At 43.6% G+C, this 25,000-nt stretch overlaps 1 protein-coding gene across 1 annotated transcript; it reads left to right on the forward strand.

The window, feature by feature from the left end:
* Positions 1 to 14,227: 14,227 nt before the first annotated feature.
* On the forward strand, positions 14,228 to 24,995 carry LOC121306281 (hypoxia-inducible factor 1-alpha-like; the record flags this gene model as incomplete). The annotated part of the gene is made up of 5 exons (XM_041238023.1): positions 14,228 to 14,599; positions 22,376 to 22,566; positions 23,452 to 23,588; positions 24,289 to 24,373; positions 24,952 to 24,995. Coding segments are annotated over exons 1-5 (483 nt in total), but the record flags the coding sequence as incomplete, so codon positions are not given.
* Positions 24,996 to 25,000: the final 5 nt, after the last annotated feature.

The raw sequence follows: 25,000 nt of genomic DNA on the forward strand, positions 1-25,000 counted from the left end.
AGTCGTTATTGTATTTCTTTTTTTTCCTCCTTTTTTGCTTTTTAGATAAAAACAAGATGTTTTGAGATTTTTTTTTTTCCAGGATGAAGCTGATCACGAAGCTGGAACAGACTCTAATCAACTTGATCGCACACAAAGCGATTTGATTGCCTCAAACTTGAAAGCGGTTTCTTTGTTGTTGACTTCTAAAATTCGAGTGGTTCTCATTGCAGTCACTTCAGCTCTGTGTTTTTAGATGGTCTCACTGTCGTTCAGCGGCTGTTCTTCAGTTCCCGTTGCCTGCCATGAATACAACGCCTGGATCAGCTAGTCTGTTAGGAAGCTCCTCCACCAGCTAGTGAACGCCATCGGTGGATCTGTGCTCCTGGTCTAAAGCTGAGGGAACACGAAGCCACTCTGCGGCTTGGAACTTGGTTTCAGGAGACCAGGCATCAGGGCATGCCAGGGGAGGCTTGGAGTTTGATACAGCAACCTCAAGCTAGGTCTCCTGGAACCAGGATTCAAGTCACTGCTTAAGGCTGGAAACTGAACTGAAGAGCAGCTTGTGAACTCTGTTGAGAGCCGCTCAGTTATAGATCTCCTTGCAGTGTTCACAGGAATCGCATTGCGTTACCTTTGCTGTGTCCTGTGGTGTTCGTACGGCAGAGTTATATTTTGAAACGTGATGGCAATTCTTTTACATTTTGTATAATTCATTTTTTGTCACGCCCCCCACCCCTAATTTATTCTTTCTTTTCTTTGTCAAGAGTACCTATGAATATCTGTTTTTCTTTTAACTGATGGAGAAAAACGTATTTGAAGAGTACTGTGATGTTTTTAAAGGAACGATTAACCATTGAAATTGTTTTAGTGACATTATTAGTATTTTAAATGTATTTATTGTTTTGAATTGTTTGAGTACAATCTCAGACAAACCCAGACTGCAGCCCAGCCCTGTAACCACTGAGTTCCTCAAACCCACTGCCTTCCACACAGCAGCCCAGCTCTGTAACCATTGAGCTCCTCAAACTCACTGCCTTACACACTGCAGCCATGCTGTCTATCCACTGAGCTCCTCAAACCCACTGCCTTCCACACTGCAGCCCAGCTCTCTAACCACTGAGCTCCTCAAACCCACTGCCTTCCACACTGCAGCCCAGCTCTCTAACCACTGAGCTCCTCAAACCCACTGCCTTCCACACTGCAGCCCAGCACTCTCTACCACTGAGCTCCTCAAACCCACTGCCTTCCACACTGCAGCCCAGCACTCTAACCACTGAGCTCCTCAAACCCACTGCCTTCCACACTGCAGCCCAGCTCTCTAACCACTGAGCTCCTCAAACCCACTGCCTTCCACACTGCAGCCCAGCTCTCTAACCACTGAGCTCCTCAAACCCACTGCCTTCCACACTGCAGCCCAGCGCTCTCTAACCCCACTGAGCTCCTCAAACCCACTGCCTTCCACACTGCAGCCCAGCACTCTAACCACTGAGCTCCTCAAACCCACTGCCTTCCACACTGCAGCCCAGCTCTCTAACCACTGAGCTCCTCAAACCCACCGCCTTCCACACTGCAGCCCAGCTCTCTAACCACTGAGCTCCTCAAACCCACCGCCTTCCACACTGCAGCCCAGCTCTCTAACCACTGAGCTCCTCAAACCCACTGCCTTCCACACTGCAGCCCAGCACTCTAACCACTGAGCTCCTCAAACCCACCGCCTTCCACACTGCAGCCCAGAACTCTAACCACTGAGCTCCTCAAACCCACCGCCTTCCACACTGCAGCCCAGCACTCAAAGAGCTCCTCAAACTTTTTTTTTTCCACACTGCAGCCCAGAACTCAAAGTCCAAACCTTTTTTTTTTTTTTTTCCCCCAGGACAGCAAACCACATGAAAGATTGAAATTAAACTTTTGCAGCACGATCATTGCAAACGCATATAGGAAACCACAAGCAGCGCACGATGCATTATGCAGGGAGATTGCACAGGCTGCTAAAGGTAAGCACAGTGGTTGCTTTTACAAGATCAGTGATAGCAAAGCTGTACAATAAAGACAAAGTTCGTGGCAGTGTCCTGCTGTCACCTGCCAACATTGGAAACGGTTGTCCAAGCAATAACTAATGCCCAACTGAAAGGGCAGAGCGTTCGGGTTCGAAAGGGAGCGATTACTATTTGCTTTTAGTGTGCAGTAACAAACTTAGACTTTGGTTGAGCTCTATCTGGGGAAGTTAGGAGCGAATCTGAAATCTGAACACAGATTGACTTCTACAACTTGCATGTTTTGTAAAATAAATGACTGACATTTTTGCAAATACTGTTACGCTGGTAGGGATTCTGTTTTGGGGGTTTTGTTAATTGTATTTTTCGGTCCTTATTTTGAGCTAGTTTCTTGTTTTATGTAAATCCTTTTATTTTATTTTTTTTCAGGGCTTTCGTTTGATTGCAATCTCGTTTTAAATGTCGCAAGAGTCTCCAGTAGAAATGTAAGAGCGTGCTGTCACTCAGTAGTGGGGGGCGGGTTTAAAGTATTCAGAACGAATCAACGACGGATACAAGTCAGGAAGGCGGGACATTGCCTAGCAGCACTGGGAAATGTATTATTATTTTTGAAGTAGGTTTTATTTTTTTTAATGGGAAAGAGTCGTCAATATGAATTGATTAACCATTTCCAGTTTGTTCCGGTGTTTTTTGGCTGTCCTACGATTCAAATTGCTTGTTTTATCGGTTAAAACTAAAAATCAGAAGCCCTAATTATAGCCTGCACATTTTGAAGTTGTTAGGGTTGGTTTGTTTAATTCCCTTTTTGAAGGTGTTTTATTTTGTTAGGCTTCGCTTTACATTGAACTGTGGGATTGTAGTCCTGGGCAAAGAAATACATATCCCAGAATGCCTCTGCGCTGAGGGCTGAGGAAAAATCACGTGTAAAAATTGCCTTATTGAACTAAGAGCCAGCTGTTCCCTAGGTGGAAATATAATATAAAGAAAATCTGGCTGATCTGGTCTACATTGCATATGTCGGTGATAGCAGCTAGAACTGAAATGCTGCTGCTGAACCCCCAGTCAAAGAGGCTTTGAGTAAAACCCCATCCAGAGGGATTGTAAACATCATGAGAAGATAAGGGAGCAGTTTATTAGAGATTCATTCAACTGCCATTAAAGATCATTTGGGAAGCGTATAGTCAGCATAATGTAGTACCATTCTACCAGTGACAGCCTTATCGCATTGGAGCTGCCCTATACTTGCACTACCATTGCCCCTCAGTGCAGATTCACTGTAGTGTTGCCTGCATTGCCGTTGAAGATCAGTAGGGAGGGCCAGTCCCCTGTATTCACTGCTTGAATTCTCAGTGACCTCGTGGAAACTCTCACACCATAATAACCTTGTCAGTGTGAAACGGGGCTGCATGTCTTCAAGTGTTTCCAGCACAAACAGGGGAGATTTATATAAGCCTGGATAAATAAACACGGTCTGTGTTCCCACTGCAATGAGGACGTTTCCCACAATTGTCTTGAGAAACAGTCGGTCGGACCGTTGGAAGACGAGGGAGAGGGGCTTGGTCTGTGACTGCCGTGCTCATGCAGAAATAGAGGCGCAGGTGCTCAGTAGCCTCCTTCACACAGACCAGGTATTCTGGCTCAGAGCTGGCATTGAAGAGGCATGTCGGGCTGTGTGAATTGCCTACAACGCCTATGCCTATACCCACGAATGCTTCTTTGTTCCAGGCTAAATAGACGCAGTCCTTTAATCTTCGTAGCTCAGTCCTTTTAAGCCCTGGGATTAGTCTGGCTGCTCTTTGAACTCTGTCCCGGGACCACGATGTCCCTTTGGTGCTGGGCTGACCAGAACAGGAACACAGTGTTCTCAGGGCGGGCTCACCAGCCCATTATACAACCTCATCACAACCTCCTTGGATTTGCACTGTACACTTTTGGCTACATACCCAAGCATTACTCCTTTAATCCATCATAATCAATTTTAAATATGAGTTAATTACAGGTCTGAAAGTTCATGTAGTCTTCTTGTCAGGAGTCACTTTGGGTGTCATTTTCAAACCGAGTTTAAAGCACTCCTGTTTCTTTAATAGGGGTATTTCTGACACAGTGTTATAGTCTGGTGCACCCGTTGTACCGGGAGATTAGACATGGTTCAAAATGAATGAAAAGTGGTTGCAGCTGCCAAAATAATTCCACAAATCCTGCCTTTTATGCACTTCGTTATACACGTCTCAGTTTTGACAGAAACACATGTATTTCTATTTTGAAGCACGCTACTGCACACGGTTTTAGAAATCCCTGTTTGCAAGCCGTGCTTTCAGCTAGTGTCGCACTTCCTTGGTCAGCTGGAGAGTGACGTTGTCCCCGCCCCTTTAATTGCTTCTTTCCTATCATAAACCAATCAGCCGCTTCCCCTATTGGCTGACATCAGCTGGTAACAGAGCCCAGAAGACACTGCTGAAGTGGCACAGGGAGTGTAACAGACACCGTGAAATCAAGACGAGGAAACTGAGAACTTCCTTTAACCTACACTGGATGTTTTAAAATGAAATTCCACATCTGCTACAGCCTGTGTTTCTTTGAAAACTGCACACTTGTGACTTCTTGAGATCAGGTTAGGGTTCATGATTTTGCAAGCACGTTGATATAATATTTTGTACCTGCACCAAATTGCTATTTAAATCTGGGTGGGTTTTTAGGCAGGATACAAAGTATTGAAACGGATTCTATGTGTCGTTTTGGAGTGTCCATGTTGGGTGTATTGTTCACGCTCTGATTAATGTGACTTGATTGGGAGCCAGCCAGCCAGCCTCCCGTCTATTTTTGCCCTCGCTCACAAGCATTCCTCCTCCAGTTCCCTAAACAGGAAGCCCTCTTAATTGTGCTATTAAGTAATAAACTCTTTCTGCCCACCCAGAACTAGTTTCATCTGCAGGCCGGCTATTTTAATGTCCATCCAATTGGGAAAGATTTAAAAAAAAAAAAATTGCACTTGTGTGCTGTTAAGCTACTTTTGCCAAGCAGAAGAAAAGTCTTTCAACAGACAAACGTGGATGAATTCTGTAATTCCTTGACACGACTTTACCAAGTTGACCATCTGCAAGGGGAGTTAGAGAAATATTCGCTAACAGCTTCAAAAAAATCGAATTCACCTTTACCATAATGTGTGTTTTTCAAATAGGAAAGGCTGAGCCCTATGAAAAGGTTCAACGAGGTTCATTCACAGCAGTCTGTGTATTAAGAAAACAAACTGGCAGAAGCATGAACATAAATCGTTTTTCTAACTGCTTAAGAGAGGTTTCCTTCACGTTCAGTTTCACTGGTCACACCCTGGTGACTTTGAAACTCAGATGTTTAAAGGACTCGTGTGTTCGATCAGTCAGTCAATCAATCAATCAATCTTTATTTTATATAGCGCCTTTCATAGTGGACCACCATCACAATGCGCTTTACAAGATACAATAACAAGAAAATCCATAATACATGATATACAGTAAAAAAAACAAAACAGTGCATGATTCATTAAATACAGTGCAAAGTGCAGAATACATGATAGCAGCATAATACATGAAATAGTGCATTCAATACAGTGGAAAGAGCAGAATACATGAAATAGTAGCAGAAACACAGCAGCTAAGAGCAGATAGCAGGCTTAAAGAGCAAGAGAGAACAGGTGGGTCTTGATTTAAAGCGAGCGACGGTGGGAGCATCACGCACCAAAGCTGGGAGAGAGTTCCATGAAGCTAAACGAGCGTTCTCCAAGTGTGGTGCTCTTTTGCTTGGGGGTAACAAGCAGGTCAGATTCAGAGGACCTCAGCTTGCGGGCCGGGACACAGCAGGGTCAGCAGGTTGAGGAGGTACTGGGGACCTGTGTGATGTTCTCTATAGAGCTCTCAGAATCATACCTGAAGTTCTGCTGATCCAACACAGCGTAACCATTAACCTGCCCCCCTGCAACACTCTTTAAGAAATAAAGGTCCACGTTTCTTATCTCAGTGTTTTTTTCTTTGCTTAATTAAAGGGCAGTGGAGGACTCAATATCCAAACTTTGCATTTTGTCTGTGGTTCTGCACGAAGTGGCCAATATTAAAACAAGGGCAACTACAATGGGATGGGACTGACATTGATTGATAGGGAAATGGACGAATGAGAGGGGGCCATCTATGCTTTTTCTGTTCCTAGTAGCTGATTGGTTTCAAAGCGTTGCCAATTTGGGTCTTAAAGGATCCCAGTGATTCTGCCTCAACAACATGACTAGGTAACCCATTCCATCCCCTCACCACTCTTTGTGTGAAGAAGAGTCTCCTTCACCAACATGACTAGGTAACCCATTCCATCCCCTCACCACTCTTTGTGTGAAGAAGAGTCTCCTTCAGCAACATGACTAGGTAACCCATTCCATCCCCTCACCACTCTCTGTGTGAAGAAGAGTCTCCTTCAGCAACATGACTAGGTAACCCATTCCATCCCCTCACCACTCTCTGTGTGAAGAAGAGTCTCCTTCAGCAACATGACTAGGTAACCCATTCCATCCCCTCACCGCTCTCTGTGTGAAGAAGAGTCTCCTTCAACAACATGACTAGGTAACCCATTCCATCCCCTCACCACTCTGTGTGAAGAAGAGTCTCCTTCAGCAACATGACTAGGTAACCCATTCCATCCCCTCACCACTCTCTGTGTGAAGAAGAGTCTCCTTCCCTCTGACCTTAGTCTGTCTCCACTTCATTGCCACACAGTGACCTGGTTTGTATGCTTGAATTCTTGGCAAGGGTTTGTCAACTCCGTTTAAGTTGCTTAAGACCTCGATCAAGTCCCCCCTAATTCCTCTGTCCCGTTCAGTGTACCATGGCTCAGCATTGTTGATGTTATTGTACATTTATATAAGCATTGGAAATGGTTGTTATGATTGCAATGGAGCCTCTATTGCAGAACGCTGACTCTGGTCAGGGTTTGAAAACAATTAGAGAATACTTTGCCATCAATGGGTCTCTAATGGTTTGGAATCTGCTCTCTGAGGGGCTGTGATTAGGGAGGGAGGGATGGCACGCCGGTCACGATTACAAACAGATCATCAATCATCCGCTGTCACTGGTAATGAGTGCTCTCCTGTGAAATATCAGGGCGGTGAACGCAGCCTGAGGTCTGTCTGCACGCCCACAGCAAGCGCATGGATCAACCTGGATCCAGCTTTCCCATGTATCTCCTTTAGGCATTAGCAGAACTGGTAGAACGAACTCATTTTGCTTCATAAAGTCGAATGAATGAATAATGTTACATTAACGTATTGAATTACACGTTGTGGTTTTCTATATACTGAATGAAATACTGATTAAAAAAAATGACATTATGAAATCTAACATGAAGTACTGCACTGCTGTCACGGCTTCCGGTAGACTTTTGCGAGATCATTTTGTAGTTTCTTTGATTGCATGATGTTGAAGAAAAAGATCTAAAATTCTAGGTGATGCAAAACTTCTGGCCAAAGCTGTAAGTGATTACTTTGAAGGAAACATTGCTACAGTTACAGATCGTTACTTCTCAGGAAACAGTTTTTCCCAGAGATAAAAAGCGTGTTCATGTGACAGGTTTGACTTGCACTGTTGAAACGCTTTGCGATTTCCAAATTGCCTGTTCGCTGGAGTCCTTTTTAAAAAAACAAAAATGCAACAGAAAGAGTGTTCATTGTATAAAATGTAATCTGTTACCTGTATGAAAAATATACCATTGCAGTTACAGTACAAGTTACTGAAAATTGTAATCGGATTACAGTAACACGTTACATGTGATCTGTTCCAAACACTACCAGACAGTAAAGCACTAATGAAGGATCTATCAGCCAATCAACAGGCTGAATCGAATTCTCTGTGCTTTACTACACTGTGCTGCGCTTTTACCAGGGGGATACCAAAGCAGTATGCTTTGAGAAGGGGTCTGGTTCATTATCTTCTCTGTGCTTTACTACACTGTGCTGTACTTTTACCACGGGGTACCGCAGTAAACTCTTAAAAGCAGAAGGCCTGATTAATAAGCTTGCCTGAACCAAGAGTCATTAGGAATGAGCAAGCCGGGAGAGGGGAAGAAAATGGAATTCAAACCACAGGAAGTAAATTTCAATAAATCACCAGAACTTGACAACTTTTGGGAAGGCCTTTTCTCAGCTGCCTGTGGCCACATTGCACAGCCAGCCGATGTGATAGGGAGCGGGGAGAAAGAGGGAGGCAGACCCAGACAAGACCCCAAACCAGAACGGCAATCCTGATCACAAACTGGAACCACAAACTGGGATCGCTTCGGAACCAGGTAGCTCAGTCGAGTGGGATTGTTTTGAAGAATACAACAGACAACTCTTCCTGAACTGGTGAAAACAGTTTGACAGCTAAATGACTGCTCAGTGCGTCGTCACATTTATAAAACTGCAAATAGCGGAAAAAAAATGGATTGGATTTTAACTACAGGTGCCATACCTTTTTTTGTGGGGCAGTGCCCTAGTGTGGAGTGATAGCGAAACCGATACGCACGTCTTTGAAAATACCAGATTCAGTTAATATTATGGCCTGTTTTGCGGGTATTTACCCTGATTCCAGCTGACTCCACGCTTTCCAGGATTCAAGTTGACAAGGGAATGCCAAGCTCTTTCCAGCGTTTGCTTTCGTCGGGGTTAGAAATGGCCAGTTTGGGATTGGAAGTGGGCTTGTGCGTTGGTCCCAGGGGACCGCTTGCTCTGACCGGCTGCCCAGAGGACTCCTACAAGCCTGTGCTGGCTTGCGTTGTCTTGGTGAGTTTGTGGAGCGGGCAGCGCAACTTTGAAGGTAACAATTTGAATAGTTATTTCATAACAAAAAAAAAAAAACTAAAACTAACAGTGAGTAAACCGTGTGTTTCTTATTAAACAAAGAAACCAGGACCAGAGGACACAGTTGGACATTAAGTGGGGTCTTTTGACAGGACAGGGCATGGGATGTTTGTCTAAATCACTGGGATCCTTTAAGACCCAAGATCAATCAGTTACTAAGAACCGGACAAGCGCTGATGGGCCTTCTCTCGTTCTTAAATGGTCTTATTGACGTTCCGAATTCCCGAGCTCTGAACCTTTTAAAAGCTGCAGTAATGATCGTGAGATAATCCGAGTGTGTGTTTTGTTTTTTTAGTTGTTTCCAGGTTTGGAAATTGATTTGATCAGGCTTTGACTGCACTCGCACATACAGAGAAGAAGAAAATCAGGTTCTGCTGAATCACTCTTCAAAAAAACCCCAAAAACTCTACACAGTAGAAAGGAAATACATGAGCTTTTTAGATTTGTTTTCTCAGTTAGGAAAGCGTCATTGATTTACAATCTGTCAGGTTAACAGTTCGATTTTATAACACCATTTTTGGGTGAAATTATTAATCCTAGTTTATACAAACATTGTCATTTTTTCAGACTTGCAACATAACTAATATTGAACCCTAAAACAACTTAGACAAAAAAGATAACTTACAAATAAATAGCGTCAGTTTTTTTACTGAATAAACCCTGGGTTTTACAAAAGATATATGTCTCTGTTTACCAATTCTCATCCAAAATGTGTCTCTCTCAAGCACAGGGAATTAGTGATGACACCAAAAAAATGAATCGCTTTACATTCTGTACATAGATTTATTTGAAATCGTTATAGTGTAATATAGGGCTGTCTGGTTAACAAACTGAACTTACTCGTTTAATGCAATGTACATTTTAGTAAAGCTTATGGCAGAATGCTGTTTTAGATTGTACTCACTGGCGACGGAACCGGGGGGGCAGGGGGGGAACTCCCCCCCCCCCCCCCCCTTCCATTTAGGGAGGGGGTCGGAAATATGTTTTAGCCCCCTCCCCCCCAGCTCTGAGTCTCTTTAAAGCATGTAAGAGGTATGCCTGTATTAAAAAATGGATTGGAGCTTCCCTTTAACCTGAAAAAGACAGATTTACACAACGGCTCAGGTTTTATGACTTGCCTCAAAACTGCAAATTATTTTAAATCAGCGAGTGAAGCGGGCGTGAGCTGCGGGCGCGGCTTCGATGAACGTGTTTCGCAGGCGAGTCTATCAGGAGAGCATCGTGACATGCATTAAAATCGTATCGCTTGAGATTTTATACCGTTAGCGCTATCTATCGAAACAGTGCGATTCCATCGTCAGAGAGTTTGTCAGTCTCTGTCTCGTTTAACCTTGTGCTTAGAGCTTCTATTGAATATTTCCTCCTGCTTCACACAGACCCCCGCCAATCAGACAAATACAGCAAATCAGCTTGCAGTAGAGGTCTGATTGATTGATCCTCACAGGAAGTAATTCCCGCCCCCCGGGCAGGTGTGTGCTTTTAGTATTATCGAAACAATTCAATTCCTTCAGCGACAATTCCCACTCACTTTACATGCTCAATAAAACCAAGGAATTTGCGGTTAGAGAGGAGATGAAAACCTGACCTGTCTTAGTGTTATAATTATGGGTCCAGTTGGCAACCGTACCTCGGAGTGTTGCCAATGTCAGCGGCAGGAATAGCAGCTCCGGTTTGAATGACAAGATGCAGAAATCAAACAACTGGATGCAGACTGATTACTCAGAATAGACCTCATGAACACTGAACAAACAGCACGACTGGCACTAACACATGCAGTCTACAAGTAAAAAGGTCTAATTAGCGAATGATCAGTTCAAAGAAGGGTCTGGTACAGTGATTGAGAGCTTGGCTTGAATGGAAACCAGCAGACACAAGGGGCCCCCAGGACCAGGGCTGGGAAGCACTGCTCTAGGGGAATGCTCACTAGATCACATGTTTTCCTGCACAGACAGCATGAATTCAAGCAAAAACAAAGCCTGCAGGAGTTTCAAACAAAGGTATGTTTGTCAGTGCTGTAGACCGTGCTTAGCGGTATCTAAAAATTTTAGAGAACGCATTTTTGTTTGAAAATGAATGCCTGTAAACTGTAAATACACAGGTATGTCTGGGCTCGCTTTTGTGTCCCAACTTGAAATACTGTAAATGCACTGGGACAATCACAAAGTGATTTTTTGTGTGTGTGTGTGTGTGTGTGAATGATTTACTGTAAAACATTTCACGTTTCTGCCATTTCAGTAGGTAGTGTTGTGAAAGAAGGAAATGAAACGCTGTTTGTAACCCTTTTTGTAACCTTCATAGTTACGACAGTAGAACTACGTTTTCTGCGATTTCATGCTTTGGTCGCAACTGAGCTGCATATTTCTCCCGATTTATGTAGGGTTTTCATTATTTTCAATAATTTCAATAATAACTCGTGAATTGTGTTTTGGAGGAAAGCTTCCTCTGACACTGATTGTACTGATTACAAAAACATTGTGTCACCTGTTCAGAAGACCAGGTTTCAGGTCACTGCACGCCACACCAGGGGAGGCTTGGGAGTTTTATACAGCACCTCAAACTAGGTCTCCTGGAACCAGGTTTGAAGCCGCTGAAAAAGTGGTTTTGTGTTCCCTCACTTATTTTGTTCTTTACACCTTAAACCATAAGCCCCTTTCACGGTACTGAGCCATCTCAAAAATTCTTAAATTTACCATCGTTATTCCACTGATCAGGAGAGCGGGGCTCCAAGGGGGTGGAGCGTGTACCACATTTTAACACGTACCACAAAATAACACCACGCCACTAAGAATTCACGTGGGAGAACCGGATATGAAAAAGACAGCTGATGCTCGACGTCCCAAAGCTTGTTATAATAATCTTTATATAGCGCCTTTCATAGTGGATCACAAAACGCTTTACAAGATACGAGGCTAGGGTGTGTGAGCCATGCATCAGCTGCAGAGTCACTTACAACAACGCCTCACCCCAAAGACGCAGCACAAGGAGGTTCAGTGACTCGCTCAGGGTCACGCATTAGCGAGTCAGTGGCTGAGCTGGGATTTGAACCTCCTGGTTACAAGCCTGTTTCTTCAATCACTGGACCACACAGCCTCCTGTATAAAATGAATGAATGTACCGATAACAAAATAAATAAATGCATTAAAAAAAAGGTCATTTGAAAGAATAAAACTGTCCTATTCAACCAGAGTTAAAACTGTGCGTACTTATTTACCATTCATTTGTCACTTAAAAAGCAATAAAAAGTAATACAACAAGAAGTAAACGTTATGAAGCCGAGGGAGCTGAGTACAAAATCCTAGCGGCGTGTGCTACAGGCTGGCAAGACAACAAACAACAGAGCTGGCACAAGGTCAACACACGGCCCTTTAATTGGGCAATTACATCTACCAATCAGCTCCACTCAGGCATGGCTACTTCAGACAGCGTGCTGAGAGACCGGGCCAGCTCTCTCCTGGGAGGGCAGGAGTCAAGAGGACAAAACAATGGCGGCCAAAACAAAGAAGCAAGTGCTGTGGAATCAGCGTCTGCAGTGGACCCAATCTGCCCGCCGGTATTCCTTTCATAGCCGCTCGTTGCCACTGCTGCCCATTCTGTGCCTGTGAAACGAGTCTAATACAGCTTTATCAAGGCACTTTGTCTATCAGGTTTTTATTTTATAATACGCAAATTTATTAGAACACCCCATTGCTTACGTATTAGAACACCCCATTGCTTCTGTATCAGAACACCCCATTGCTTCTGTATCAGAACACCCCATTGCTTCTGTATCAGAACACCCCATTGCTTCTGTATTAGAACACCCCATTGCTTCTGTATCAGAACACCCCATTGCTTCTGTATTAGAACACATTGTTTAAGATGACTAATTAAAGCACAAAGTGGTCTAACACTTTCACACGAGTTTCTATATCACTGACTACAGAGTGAAAATGTTTAATTCTCACTGGAACGAGCAGGTAGGTATATAAAGAATATGAATGAAGGTGTTACTTCTAATAACAGGAGTTCACAACCCTGGAGAATACAGGACTCAAACTCAGCACAGAAACCAGACTAGAGCACACAGTGTGGAAATGAAGCGGAGACTCAGGACAGAGGGAAGCAGACGCTTCTTCACACAGTGAGTGGTGAGGGGATGGAATGGGTTACCTAGTCATGTTGCTGAAGGAGACTCTTCTTCACACAGAGAGTGGTGAGGGGATGGAATGGGTTACCTAGTCATGTTGCTGAAGGAGACTCTTCTTCACACAGAGAGTGGTGAGGGGATGGAATGGGTTACCTAGTCATGTTGCTGAAGGAGACTCTTCTTCACACAGAGAGTGGTGAGGGGATGGAATGGGTTACCTAGTCATGTTGTTGAAGGAGACTCTTCTTCACACAGAGAGTGGTGAGGGGATGGAATGGGTTACCTAGTCATGTTGTTGAAGGAGACTCTTCTTCACACAGAGAGTGGTGAGGGGATGGAATGGGTTACCTAGTCATGTTGCTGAAGGAGACTCTTCTTCACACAGAGAGTGGTGAGGGGATGGAATGGGTTACCTAGTCATGTTGCTGAAGGAGACTCTTCTTCACACAGAGAGTGGTGAGGGGATGGAATGGGTTACCTAGTCATGTTGCTGAAGGAGACTCTTCTTCACACAGAGAGTGGTGAGGGGATGGAATGGGTTACCTAGTCATGTTGTTGAAGGAGACTCTTCTTCACACAGAGAGTGGGGAGGACTATCTCTGTTAGTTTTTCAGCGCTGTCTCGTTGTCTGTGTTGGTACAGCCGGCAACCCTAAAGAAACAGAACTCTCAAAACTAGAAGGAAGTGTCTGTGGCTACAGAGAGAAGTCTGTCCGTATTAACAATGCTTATAAACCTGGTGCAAATGTCCTGCCATGTGTTTTACTTAGCTGCTTACAATCTCCTGATGGCACTTTTAATACCAGTACGGTAAATAATCGGGTTTAAATGTCATAATATTACATTAGTACAGAAAATAAAATGTAGAGGGCTGGCAATGCCGTTGGGGTATATCAACACCTGCTACGGATTATCTACAAAGTGAGGAATACTGGCGCTGGCACTGACGAAGCCAAGGAAAGCTGTTCCTATTAGCTAACTGCATTTCTACCAGCTCACCACAAGATGGAGACGTTTCCACTTGTCCAGCTCCATATTTAAGTTAGTTTAGCTGACCAGACACAGAATACCCACACCCTTACCACCCAAGTGAACCGCATTGCCAGGGTCACATATCCGCAAATTAACGACCTGCAGAGCGACAACCGTCATTGCACAGCCCGCAGAATAAGCTTGCCATGAAAGGCGCTATATAAAAATAAACTGATTGATTAATCTGACCTAAATTATTCCAATTACATTTCGAATCAATAAAACAACATTTGGTTAATTTAAAGTCATCTGTTTTGCAACTTGAATTAATGTCGATTTGCGGGTTACTGGATTGGTCTGAGTTAAGCGATTTCCAGTGAAGAGGCGCTCACTGAAGGACAGTGGACTCTAGGACCCAGCAGGTCCCTGTCCCTGTCCTGGGCTGCACAGGCAGGACTTCGCGATCCAGCACCGTTATTAATGGGCTATCAAAAGCAAGCCTGCCTCAGACAGAGTCTCTATTAACCCTGCGATCATCGAATCACCTGAGCGCTCTCTGGACAGCCCTGCAGACAAAAACGACCCGCTGTTATTTTTTCGCAACGGATTGGAAAACTTCAACGTTACAGAACTTTTAAAACTTTTTACGAATGAGCGAAAGGAAAAGCAAGAGAAGGTGAGTGGCATTTTTTTAAAAAAAATTATTATTATCGTGCCGTTTATCAACACAGCAGGGATTATTGGAATATTTTAATAGCTTGCAAGGCGTAGATTTAAAACAAAACCAAAAAGTTTATTCGGTCAAACGAATACATTGTCATTGGTCAACCCTTAAAATTACTAAATCTCTCCGTTCTGCACAGCATATAAAAATGACAGTGTAATATATATATATATATATATATATATATATATATATATATATATATATATTATATATATATATATATATATATATATATGGGTTAATTTATTATAAATGATTGTGATTTCAATATTGTACACCAAAGCAATATACATTTAAATACCCCGGGTTATTTTATTATTTAAAATAAGTGTGATAAATTCAACGACAAACGTTTGCTTTTGAATTTGTTATTCCATTAAGAAGTATTGAAATAACCCTGCTGAATTCAGAGATAAGCGTTTTGACAAGCAGTCTGTCTCACATTAACAATAGTAAAAGAAGCTTTAGAAATGCAGTGACAAACTTTTCCGAGAGAAGCCGCTTGTAATGTCGAAGATTTTGCGTGTGTGTGCGTGTGTGTGTTTCCCAAAGCATCCAGAACTATTGAATTTAGCAATACTAAAACGATTTTAATACACGACAAACGTTTCGGCTGCAGTGTATCAGTTTTAAAAGTTTATTTTAGTATTTTTAATTTTAGCACCCTTGAATTTCTCATAGTTGCTGCTGATATTTATTCCTATTTGTGATTTTACTCAGTTTTAGGTTCGGGGGTCTCTATTAAATCTTTAAAAAAAAAAAAAAAATCGCCAATCTAAGAGACAGTGACTTTTAATCCTGGTGCCCTAAAATGTATCAACCTGATTTTTTTTTTTTTTTTTTTTTTTTTTTCAGAACCGTTTCGCTAAATACATATTTTATTGGAATGCATTAATAATGTAAATTAGGTGGCGCTGAATTAATGCAGAATTAAAGACAGATACAGAAACGATTAAAATAGTTAAGCGATGTAAACTACTTTTTATAGTCGTTTACCATTGTAAAAGCGCAGGAAAGTGTAGTAAAGCACAGCGAGAACAATTTGGATAGTACTGTAGAGAGCATTGAGAAGCACAGAGAGTCTGGTAAAGCGTAGAGGAAGAAAAAAAAATAGCAAATATGTTAAATGATTACTTTTCACAAGTTTTTACAAAGGAAGATACTGACAACATGCCCCACATGTCATCCAGTTCCTATCCAGTTTTAAATAACTTTAGCATAACTGAGGCAGAAGTGTTAAAGGGACTAGGAGCTCTTAAAATAAACAAATCCCCTGGGCCGGATGAGATCCTCCCAGTAGTACTCAAAGAAATGAAAGAAGTTATTTACAAACCGCTAACCAAGATCATGCAACACTTGACACAGGGGTGGTACCGACAGACTGGAAAATTGCAAACGTAATACCGATCCACAAAAAGGGAAACAAAACTGAACCAGGTAACTACAGACCAGAAGCCTGACTTCTATTATATGCAAACTTATGGAAACTATAATAAGATCCAAAATGGAAAATTACCTATATGGTAACAGCACTGGGAGACAGTCAACATGGTTTTAGGAAAGGGAGATCGTGCCTAACTAACTTGCTTGATTTTTTTGAGGATGCAACATCGATAATGGATAATTGCAAAGCATATGACATGGTTTATTTAGATTTCCAGAAAGCTTTTGACAAAGTCCCGCACAAAAGATTAATTCTCAAACTGAACGCAGTTGGGATTCAAGGAAACACATGTACATGGATTAGGGAGTGGTTAACATGTAGAAAACAGAAAGTACTGATTAGAGGAAAAACCTCAGAATGGAGTGTGGTAACCAGCGGTGTACCACAGGGATCAGTATTAGGTCCTCTGCTATTCCTAATCTACATTAATGATTTAGATTCTAGTATAGTAAGCAAACTTGTTAAATTTGCAGACGACACAAAAGTAGGAGGAGTGGCAAACACTGTTGCAGCAGGGTCATTCAAAATGATCTAGACAAGATTGAACTGGGCAGAGCAAATGACATTTAATAGAGAAAAGTGTAAGGTACTGCACGCAGGAAATAAAAATGTACATTATAAATATCATATGGGAGGAAAGCTATGAAAAAGACCTAGGAGTTTTTGTTGACTCAAAATGTCTTCATCTAGAATGTGGGGAAGGGCTAACAAGATGCTCGGATAAAAAAGTGTTGAATTTAAATCAAGGGAAGTAATGTTAAAACTGTACAATGCATTAATAAGACCTCATCTTGAATATTGTGTTCATTCTGGTCACCTCGCTATAAAAAAAGATATTGCTGCTCTACAAAGAAGAGCGACCAGAATTATTCCGGGCTTAAAAGGCATGTCATATGCAGACAGGCTAAAAGAATTGAATCTGTTCAGTCTTGAACAAAGAAGACTACGTGGCGACCTAATTCAAGCATTCAAAATTCTAAAAGGTATTGACAGTGTCGACCCAAGGGACTTTTTCAGCCTGAAAAAAAGCACATGGAGTTTAGAAAAAGGGGCATTCAGAACAGAAAATAGGAGACACTTTTTTACACAGAGAATTGTGAGGGTCTGGAATCAAAGCAGTTGTTGAAGCTGACACCCTGGGATCCTTCAAGAAGCTGCTTGATGAGATTTTGGGAAAAGCTACTAACAACCAAACGCAAGAGGGCCGAATGGCCTCCTCTCGTAAAACTTTCTTATGTTCTTATGTTCTGGTAAAGCACAGAGAGGTCTGGTAAAGCATAGGGAAGCATTGTAAAGCTCAGAGAGGTCTGGTAAAGCATAGGGAAGCATTGTAAAGCACAGAGAGAAGCATTGTAAAGCACAGAGAGGTGTGGTAAAGCATAGGGAAGCATTGTAAAGCACAGAGAGGTCTGGTAAAGCATAGGGAAGCATTGTAAAGCACAGAGAGGTCTGGGGAAGCATAGTAATAAACAAACCATGGTAAACTAATCCTTATTAAAAGATAAAGCTTTGTCAAGCTGCCAATCACAACAGCAGTGCTCAGGGGGGTGGGGTACAACTGTACCGGGTCTCCGAGCTCAGGGGGGCCCCCCAAAAATGATCCAGTTTTATTACTTTGTTATTTACATGATCATCTGGTGAGTAAAATGATAATTACAAGCTTTCTACAGACTCAAATTTGAACATGAAAAAAACCCTCAATCACTCCTTTTTCTATTATTAATATTTATTTATTTGGCCGAAGCCTTCATCCAAGGTGACCTACAGGTGTTGCTGGGCAGTGCAGGGTTATAATTAGGTCCCTGCCAAATTGAAGGCTGTAAAAAACGCATCACGGACCGTGAAGTCTGGTGTTTTGTGTACTTTTACTCTGTAGTAAAATCCAATGCAGTTATAAGTACCGTTACAGATTCCTGATGCGAATATTAGCTGGTTTCAATTTTTAAAAAATTTCTACTCACTGATTGGTAGACACAGGCATCTGGGGCGGGTTTAGTATGACCTACGGCTCTGAACTGGTAGCACCGTCAGGTGTATAGTGTTCATTGTAGGACATCCTCAGTCCTCACCTCTCCTTGAGTCAGAGTCAATCCTCACCCCTGATGCAATATGCTGAGATTTGCCTTACAATTTAAATCCAAACAAATTCAAATAACGAAATTGCACATCGTAACTCTTAAAGTATTTTTTTTAAACACTTACAGTATACATGTTAAATACTGAAGAAAGGTAAAAACGCATGCACCAATCAGCAGCTACACTGAAATGTGTTTCATCCAATGGAAGCAACAGAAGTTTTTTTGCTCTTGTTTGATTGGGTGATTCAGACGACTCCGTCCAACCCCTCACTCTCCCCGAAAAAAAAAAAACAACTCTAGGAGTGATGCCTGACGACTGACTCGAGGAGGGGTGAGGACTGACTCGAGGAGGGGTGAAGACTGACTCGAGGAGGGGTGAGGATTGACTCGAGGAGGGGTGAGGACTGACTCGAGGAGGGGTGAGGATTGACTCGAGGAGGGGTGAGGATTGACTCGAGGAGGGGTGAGGATTGACTCGAGGAGGGGTGAGGATTGACTCGAGGAGGGGTGAGGACTGACTCGAGGAGGGGTGAGGACTGACTCGAGGAGGGGTGAGGACTGACTCGAGGAGGGGTGAGGACTGACTCGAGGAGGGGTGAGGATTGACTCGAGGAGGGGTGAGGATTGACTCGAGGAGGGGTGAGGATTGACTCGAGGAGGGGTGAGGATTGACTCGAGGAGGGGTGAGGATTGACTCGAGGAGGGGTGAGGATTGACTCGAGGAGGGGTGAGGAGGGGTGAGGATTGACTCGAGGAGGGGTGAGGACTGACTCGAGGAGGGGTGAGGACTGACTCGAGGAGGGGTGAGGACTGACTCGAGGAGGGGTGAGGACTGACTCGAGGAGGGGTGAGGACTGACTCGAGGAGGGGTGAGGACTGACTCGAGGAGGGGTGAGGACTGACTCGAGGAGGGGTGAGGACTGACTCGAGGAAGGATGAGGACTGATTCGAGGTGACTACTGAGGATGTCCTAAAACGGACACCGTACTGGCGAGTCAAATTAGACCTACACTTTAAAATGAGTGTGCAAAATAAATCAAAACGTGCTCCAATCATTACAGCAACGGATCACGTAAAATAATTTAGAAGCCAAATATATACCAAGTAGCAGTATGAGCAGAGAAATACATTAAAAACACAGCAGGACAATTCAAATATATGTCAGTAATTTCAAAGACTTTGCGTTTATATTTTTTAGTCTCTGGATATATAGTCCAGCTACAGCCCTGTCCTCAGTTCGGCGCTGTCTGTCAATTCTAACAAACTGTGGATGGCTTAGATCGTTCCTTTAAACCCTGGGATTCTCTTAGGGATTCCTTTAAGCCCTCTAGGGCTGCAATACTGTCATATAGTACAGTATTTCTAACATGAAGTACTGCACTGCTATTCTGACTTCCGGTAGACTTTTGCGAGATCACGTTGTACTCTCTTTGATTGCATAATGTTAAATAAAAGATCAAAATCAGATAATATATAGAATTATTTAATTATGCCTCACTTCTAAGTTCTAAGTGATGCAAAACGTTTGGTCACAGATGTATATAACCCCATTCAAGAAAAATAAAAACAGAGCAAACCAAAAATTTTAAGAACGACAATAAAAGGTGGCCTGGTAATAATATTAATAAAGCAAATAGATTGATTAGCAGTTATTTTAATGATAAAAAAAAAAAAAGATTTCCCACTAGAAAGCAAACATTGAGGTTGTTTTTGCAAGTGTGTGTGTCTCAGTGTTTTGGACTGTGCTTTGGTACAGCTGTTGCGTCAGTAAGCATCAATAAGCAAGCGAGGTGTAGAACACGGTGAACTCAGAGAGAGAGAGAGACGAGCGACAGAGCATTCGGTGTGTGACAGATAACAGCAGCCCCTCCCTTAAACACTGCGTGCTGGGGGGCCCGGTGACGTCGCAGAGCCTTATCAGCGCTGAGCGGGACCGTCTGCTCAAGGGGATAGAGGGGGGGGGGGGGGGGGGGGGGGGGATTGGGGTCGGGGGGGGGAGGAGCCTGGAGCTCTGCCGTGGCCTTGTGCCTCTTTATCGTACCATCAAACAATCAGAAACTCTGAGGTTAAACAAAACAGCAAGAAAGTATAAAGGCGGTGTTTCACCGTGGAGACTTTAGTCTTTGAAATAACGCAGTGAGCAGCTTCGATAACATCCAGCTTCTCCGTGCAAACAGAATGTCTGCGTGCTTGAAACGAATTCAGATTCATATCAATTAAACAACAGCGCTGAGTTTAAAATACTGAAAGAGGCAGATTCAAGTCAGTGATATATTTCCACCAGACTTTGGCTTCTAGTTGAAATGTCATTGACTGTGTTACGGTTTTTTGACTAGTACAGTCGGTTTACTCTCCCCTTGCTCTTTTGATTTATTGCTTGTTGGTCGTTCAGCGAGCATCGAGATGCCTTGAGAGAGTCTGCAGGACCGGGAATGAACAGCTTTCTCATTCGATTCAAGTCATGTGACTTTTCAACTCTGTCAGCTCCACCCGCTCTTTGGTAGGTGAGGCTGGCAGAGTTCAAAAGGTCACGCAGCCACATGCAATCAGAAAACAATTAAAACTTTGTATTGGAGAAACCCAGGACCACTCAGAATGATTAGAAATAAGGAGAAAAAAAGAACATGTTAGAGATCTCTACAGAGGCTACAGTCTTGTGGTTCTAAAGTCTATAAAACGGCACACAGACAAGAGAAAGTGGGGGCAGTCCAAAAGCTGAGAACAGCTTGATCTAAACAGTTGTTGGCGTCCTGTTTCCTTCGGGTACAGAAAGAGGGTGTGTTGAGGGTGCTGCTTTGTGGAGCCCTGTCGCGTCGCTGGGTAATTTTAGCCTCAGCCTTCTTCACAAGGTCGCCGCCGAGCTTCTCGTCCCTGCACTTCCTCATCAACTCTCGCTTCCTGTCGGTATTGTTCTGCATCGGAGAGCGCTTTCCTGAAATCAGGCGACTGTGCCGGAGCTCAGGAAGCAATGCAATAGGCACAGTCCTAGCTCTCATTTAAATTAGAGTTAATACACAAATGCTACCTGAAAATGGTGCCACAAAAAAGACTTGATTTGAGTTATTGGGATTACAAATGTCTTCAGAGCATAAGAACGTTAGAAAATGTAGGAATGAGGGGAGGCCATTCGGGTCATCTGAGGTCGTCCGGTTCCTAATAACTGATTGATCTCAGAACTTTCTCAGGTCGGGTCTTAAAGGATCCCAGTGATTCTGCCTCAACAACATGACTAGGTAACCCATTCCATCCCCTCACCACTAGGTAGCAACCATTTCCATCCCCTCACCACTCTCTGTGTGAAGAAGAGTCTCCTTCAGCAACATGACTAGGTGTGAACCTTCATGACTAGGTAACCCATTCCATCCCCTCACCACTCTCTGTGTGAAGAAGAGTCCCATCCTTCAGTGTGAAGAAGAGTCAACATGACTAGGTAACCCATTCCATCCCCTCACCACTCTCTGTGTGAAGAAGAGTCTCCTTCAGCAACATGACTAGGTAACCCATTCCATCCCCTCACCACTCTCTGTGTGAAGAAGAGTCTCCTTCAGCAACATGACTAAGTTACCCATTCCATCCCCTCACCACTCTCTGTGTGAAGAAGCGTCTGCTTCCCTCTGTCCTGAGTCTCCACTTCATTTCCACACTGTGTGCTCTGGTCTGGTTTCTGTGCTGAGTTTGAGTCCTGTATTCTCCAGCGTTGTGAACTCCTGCTATTAGAAATAACACCTTCATTCATATTCTTTATATACCTACCTGCTCGTTCCAGTGAGAATTAAACATTTTCACTCAGTAGTCAGTGATATAGAAACTCGTGTGAAAGTGTTAGACCGCTTTTTGTTTTAATTAGTCATCTTAAACAATGTGCTGTGTGTCCTCTGGTCCTGGTTTGTTAAAATATTGGTTCAAGTTTACTTTGTCAACTCCTTTGAAGATTTTAAAGGCTTCATTGACCCCCCCCCACCTTTGTTCTTTGGTTCCAGGCTAGATTCACTTATCTTCATAACTCATTCCTTTATGTCCTGGGATGAGTCTGGTTGCTCTTCGCTGGACTCTCTCCACTTTTAATTCAGCAAGCCGTTAAACGCCAGCACATTATTCTCGCCAAGCCAGAGAGACTCTTCCGCCCTCCACACAGCCATTACCCCTGCCCTGTGAGTCCTCGCCGGTGTTTCGATGCCTGAATCCCTGTGTGTTCCTCTGCAGGGTGTGCTCGGAGAGGCGGAGGGAGAAGTCCCGGGCCGCGGCGCAGAGCCGGAGAGGCAAGGAGAGCGAGATGTTCACAGAGCTGGCGCTGCAGCTGCCCCTGCCCCAAGGCAGGGCCCTCCACCTGGACAAGGCGTCCATCGTGAGACTGACCCTGAGCTACCTGCGACTGCGAGCCCTGCTGGACACAGGTGAGCAGGATGAACGAAAGCCAGAAGACACTGCGGCCCCCTCCAGGAACTGAGTTTGACATAAAGTGAATTCCATACCCGTTTTGCCCTTCCATTAGCTATCTTGTAGCTCACATGTATTTTCATTTAAAACTACAGGAAGTTCTCAGTTTCCTTGCGTTGCCTTCCTGGAGGTCTGCTACTGCTTTACTTCCTCGGTCACGTCAGCAGTGTCTTCTGGGTCATGTTACAGGCTCAAAAGTATGCCAATCAATAGAGAAAGCAGCTGATTCGTTACTGACCAGAAAGAAGCCAGTGAAGGGGTGGGGATAATTTCACTCTCCAGGTGACACAGGAAGTGGAAGGCAATCTAAAAGCATGCGCTTTTATCAACCTACTGCGGTACCAGATGTTTTAAAATTAAAATGCAGGTTTTGCTAATGTGAGGGATTGTAATGCATTATACAGGGGAATCACTCCAAACACCAACGAGAAGAACTCAATGGGTTTAATAGAGAGACGACCGATATCTTCAGATCATTAGTAGCAGCAATATATTATTATTATTATTATTATTATTATTATTATTATTATTATTATTAATCATTTAGCAGATGCTTTTATCCAAAGCGACTTGCAGAGACTAGGAGGTGAACCGCATTTGTTTTGCGTCTCCTCTGAAGGACGGAGCACAAGGAGGTTCAGTGACTTGCTCAGGGTCTCGCACAGCGAGTCAGTGGCTGAGCCCGGATTTGAACCTCCTGGTCTCAAGCCCTTTTCTTTAACCACTGGACCAGCAAAGAACCCAGAAGTGAAGTTCTAACCCGTATTGAAGCTGAGCACCACGAGACAGCGGTGGAGTGCAAAGTGTGTCTCAGAATTCACCACTGTCCTATCGTCCAGCAGGTGCAGCTGAGCGCCAGGTGGACAGTGAGGACAGAGTCCTGGGGGCGTCGATAGAGGGGTTTTTGCTGCTCATCTCCCAGAGCGGGCACATTGTGTACACCTCTGAGGCCGTGGCCAGGCACGTGGGCATCCACCAGGTACCGCACACTTCATCACAGCTGTGACCACAAGCTTTGCATCCCCTAGAATTATAGCATCATGAACTCAAAAGAAACTACAAAATGATCTTGCAAAAGTCTACCGGAAGCCATAATAGTAGTACAGTAGTATTTCATGTACATTTCAAAATGTTTTAGTTTGTCAGTTATTCATTGAGTATATAGGATACTACAAAGCACAGGGAAGCATTGTAAAGCACAGAGAGGTCTGGTACAGCATAGGGAAGCATTGTAAAGCACAGAGAGCTCTGGTAAAGCATCGGGAAGCATTGTAAAGCACAGAGAGGTCTGGTAAAGCATCGGGAAGCATTGTAAAGCATAGAGAGGTATGGTAAAGCATAGGGAAGCATTGTAAAGCACAGAGAGGTATGGTAAAGCATAGGGAAGCATTGTAAAGCACAGAGAGGTATGGTAAAGCATAGGGAAGCACTGTAAAGCACAGAGAGGTATGGTAAAGCATAGGGGAGCACTGTAAAGCACAGAAAGGTCTGGTAGATTTACCTGGTAAACTTATTTTCTTCTTCAAGAAGCAAACCCAAAAGTAAATGAAGACGGAGGTCATTCATAAAACTTGGCATCCCTGTTGTGATTGAATTGGACCAGCGAATGCAATGCTGACGTTGAAGTTCTAGTCGAAATGCTTCCTTTCTTTGAGTGCTTCTGAATTCTTTCGTTTCAGATGGAGCTTATCGGGCAGAGTGTTTTTGAGTTCATCCACCCCTGTGACCAGGAAGAAATGAATGAGGCTCTGAGCACTAAGCAAGGTACCTGCTTTACACCAGCTGAATAAGAAAGCAGAACAAACCCAATGCAGCCAGCCTGTCAAAACTGTCAACCACAACTTCAAACGCGGGGTCAGTTTCACTATCAAACACAGGGCATCCCCTCCCCTGCTCCTTGCATGAAAAATGATTTGGTTTTGAGCACCCTGGGGAAACGGTCCATCAGTGTTATTGAAACTAGAAGAGACTGAGTCAAGCAGACCAGCGTCTCAGCTAGTGCCTTCATCAGTATTACTGAAACTAGAAGAGACCGAGTCAAGCAGACAAGCATCTCAGCTAGTGCCTTCATCAGTGTTACTGAAACTAGAAGAGACAGAGTCAAGCAGACAAACGTTTCAGCTAGTGCCTTCATCAGCGTTATTGAGGTCAAAGTACAATAAACAAACTCAAGTAGACACACGTCTTTGCTTCATGGCTTTGCCTTTTCTTCAAGGTTTCCCGCAGTAGTTCCAGGGTACAAGCCTGCTCAGTGCTGGTGTTGTGTTGCACTAGGTTGGTGCTCACAGCTCTGCTGGCTGGCTGTGACGGGCAGTATCAAAACCTTCCTTTCTCTTCTGCAGAGCCCTCAGTGCAGGGGAGAAGGCGGGACTGTGACTTCTTCCTGAGAAT

This window comes from Polyodon spathula, chromosome 47 (genome assembly GCF_017654505.1).
Source record: "Polyodon spathula isolate WHYD16114869_AA chromosome 47, ASM1765450v1, whole genome shotgun sequence".
Lineage (NCBI taxonomy): Eukaryota > Metazoa > Chordata > Actinopteri > Acipenseriformes > Polyodontidae > Polyodon > Polyodon spathula.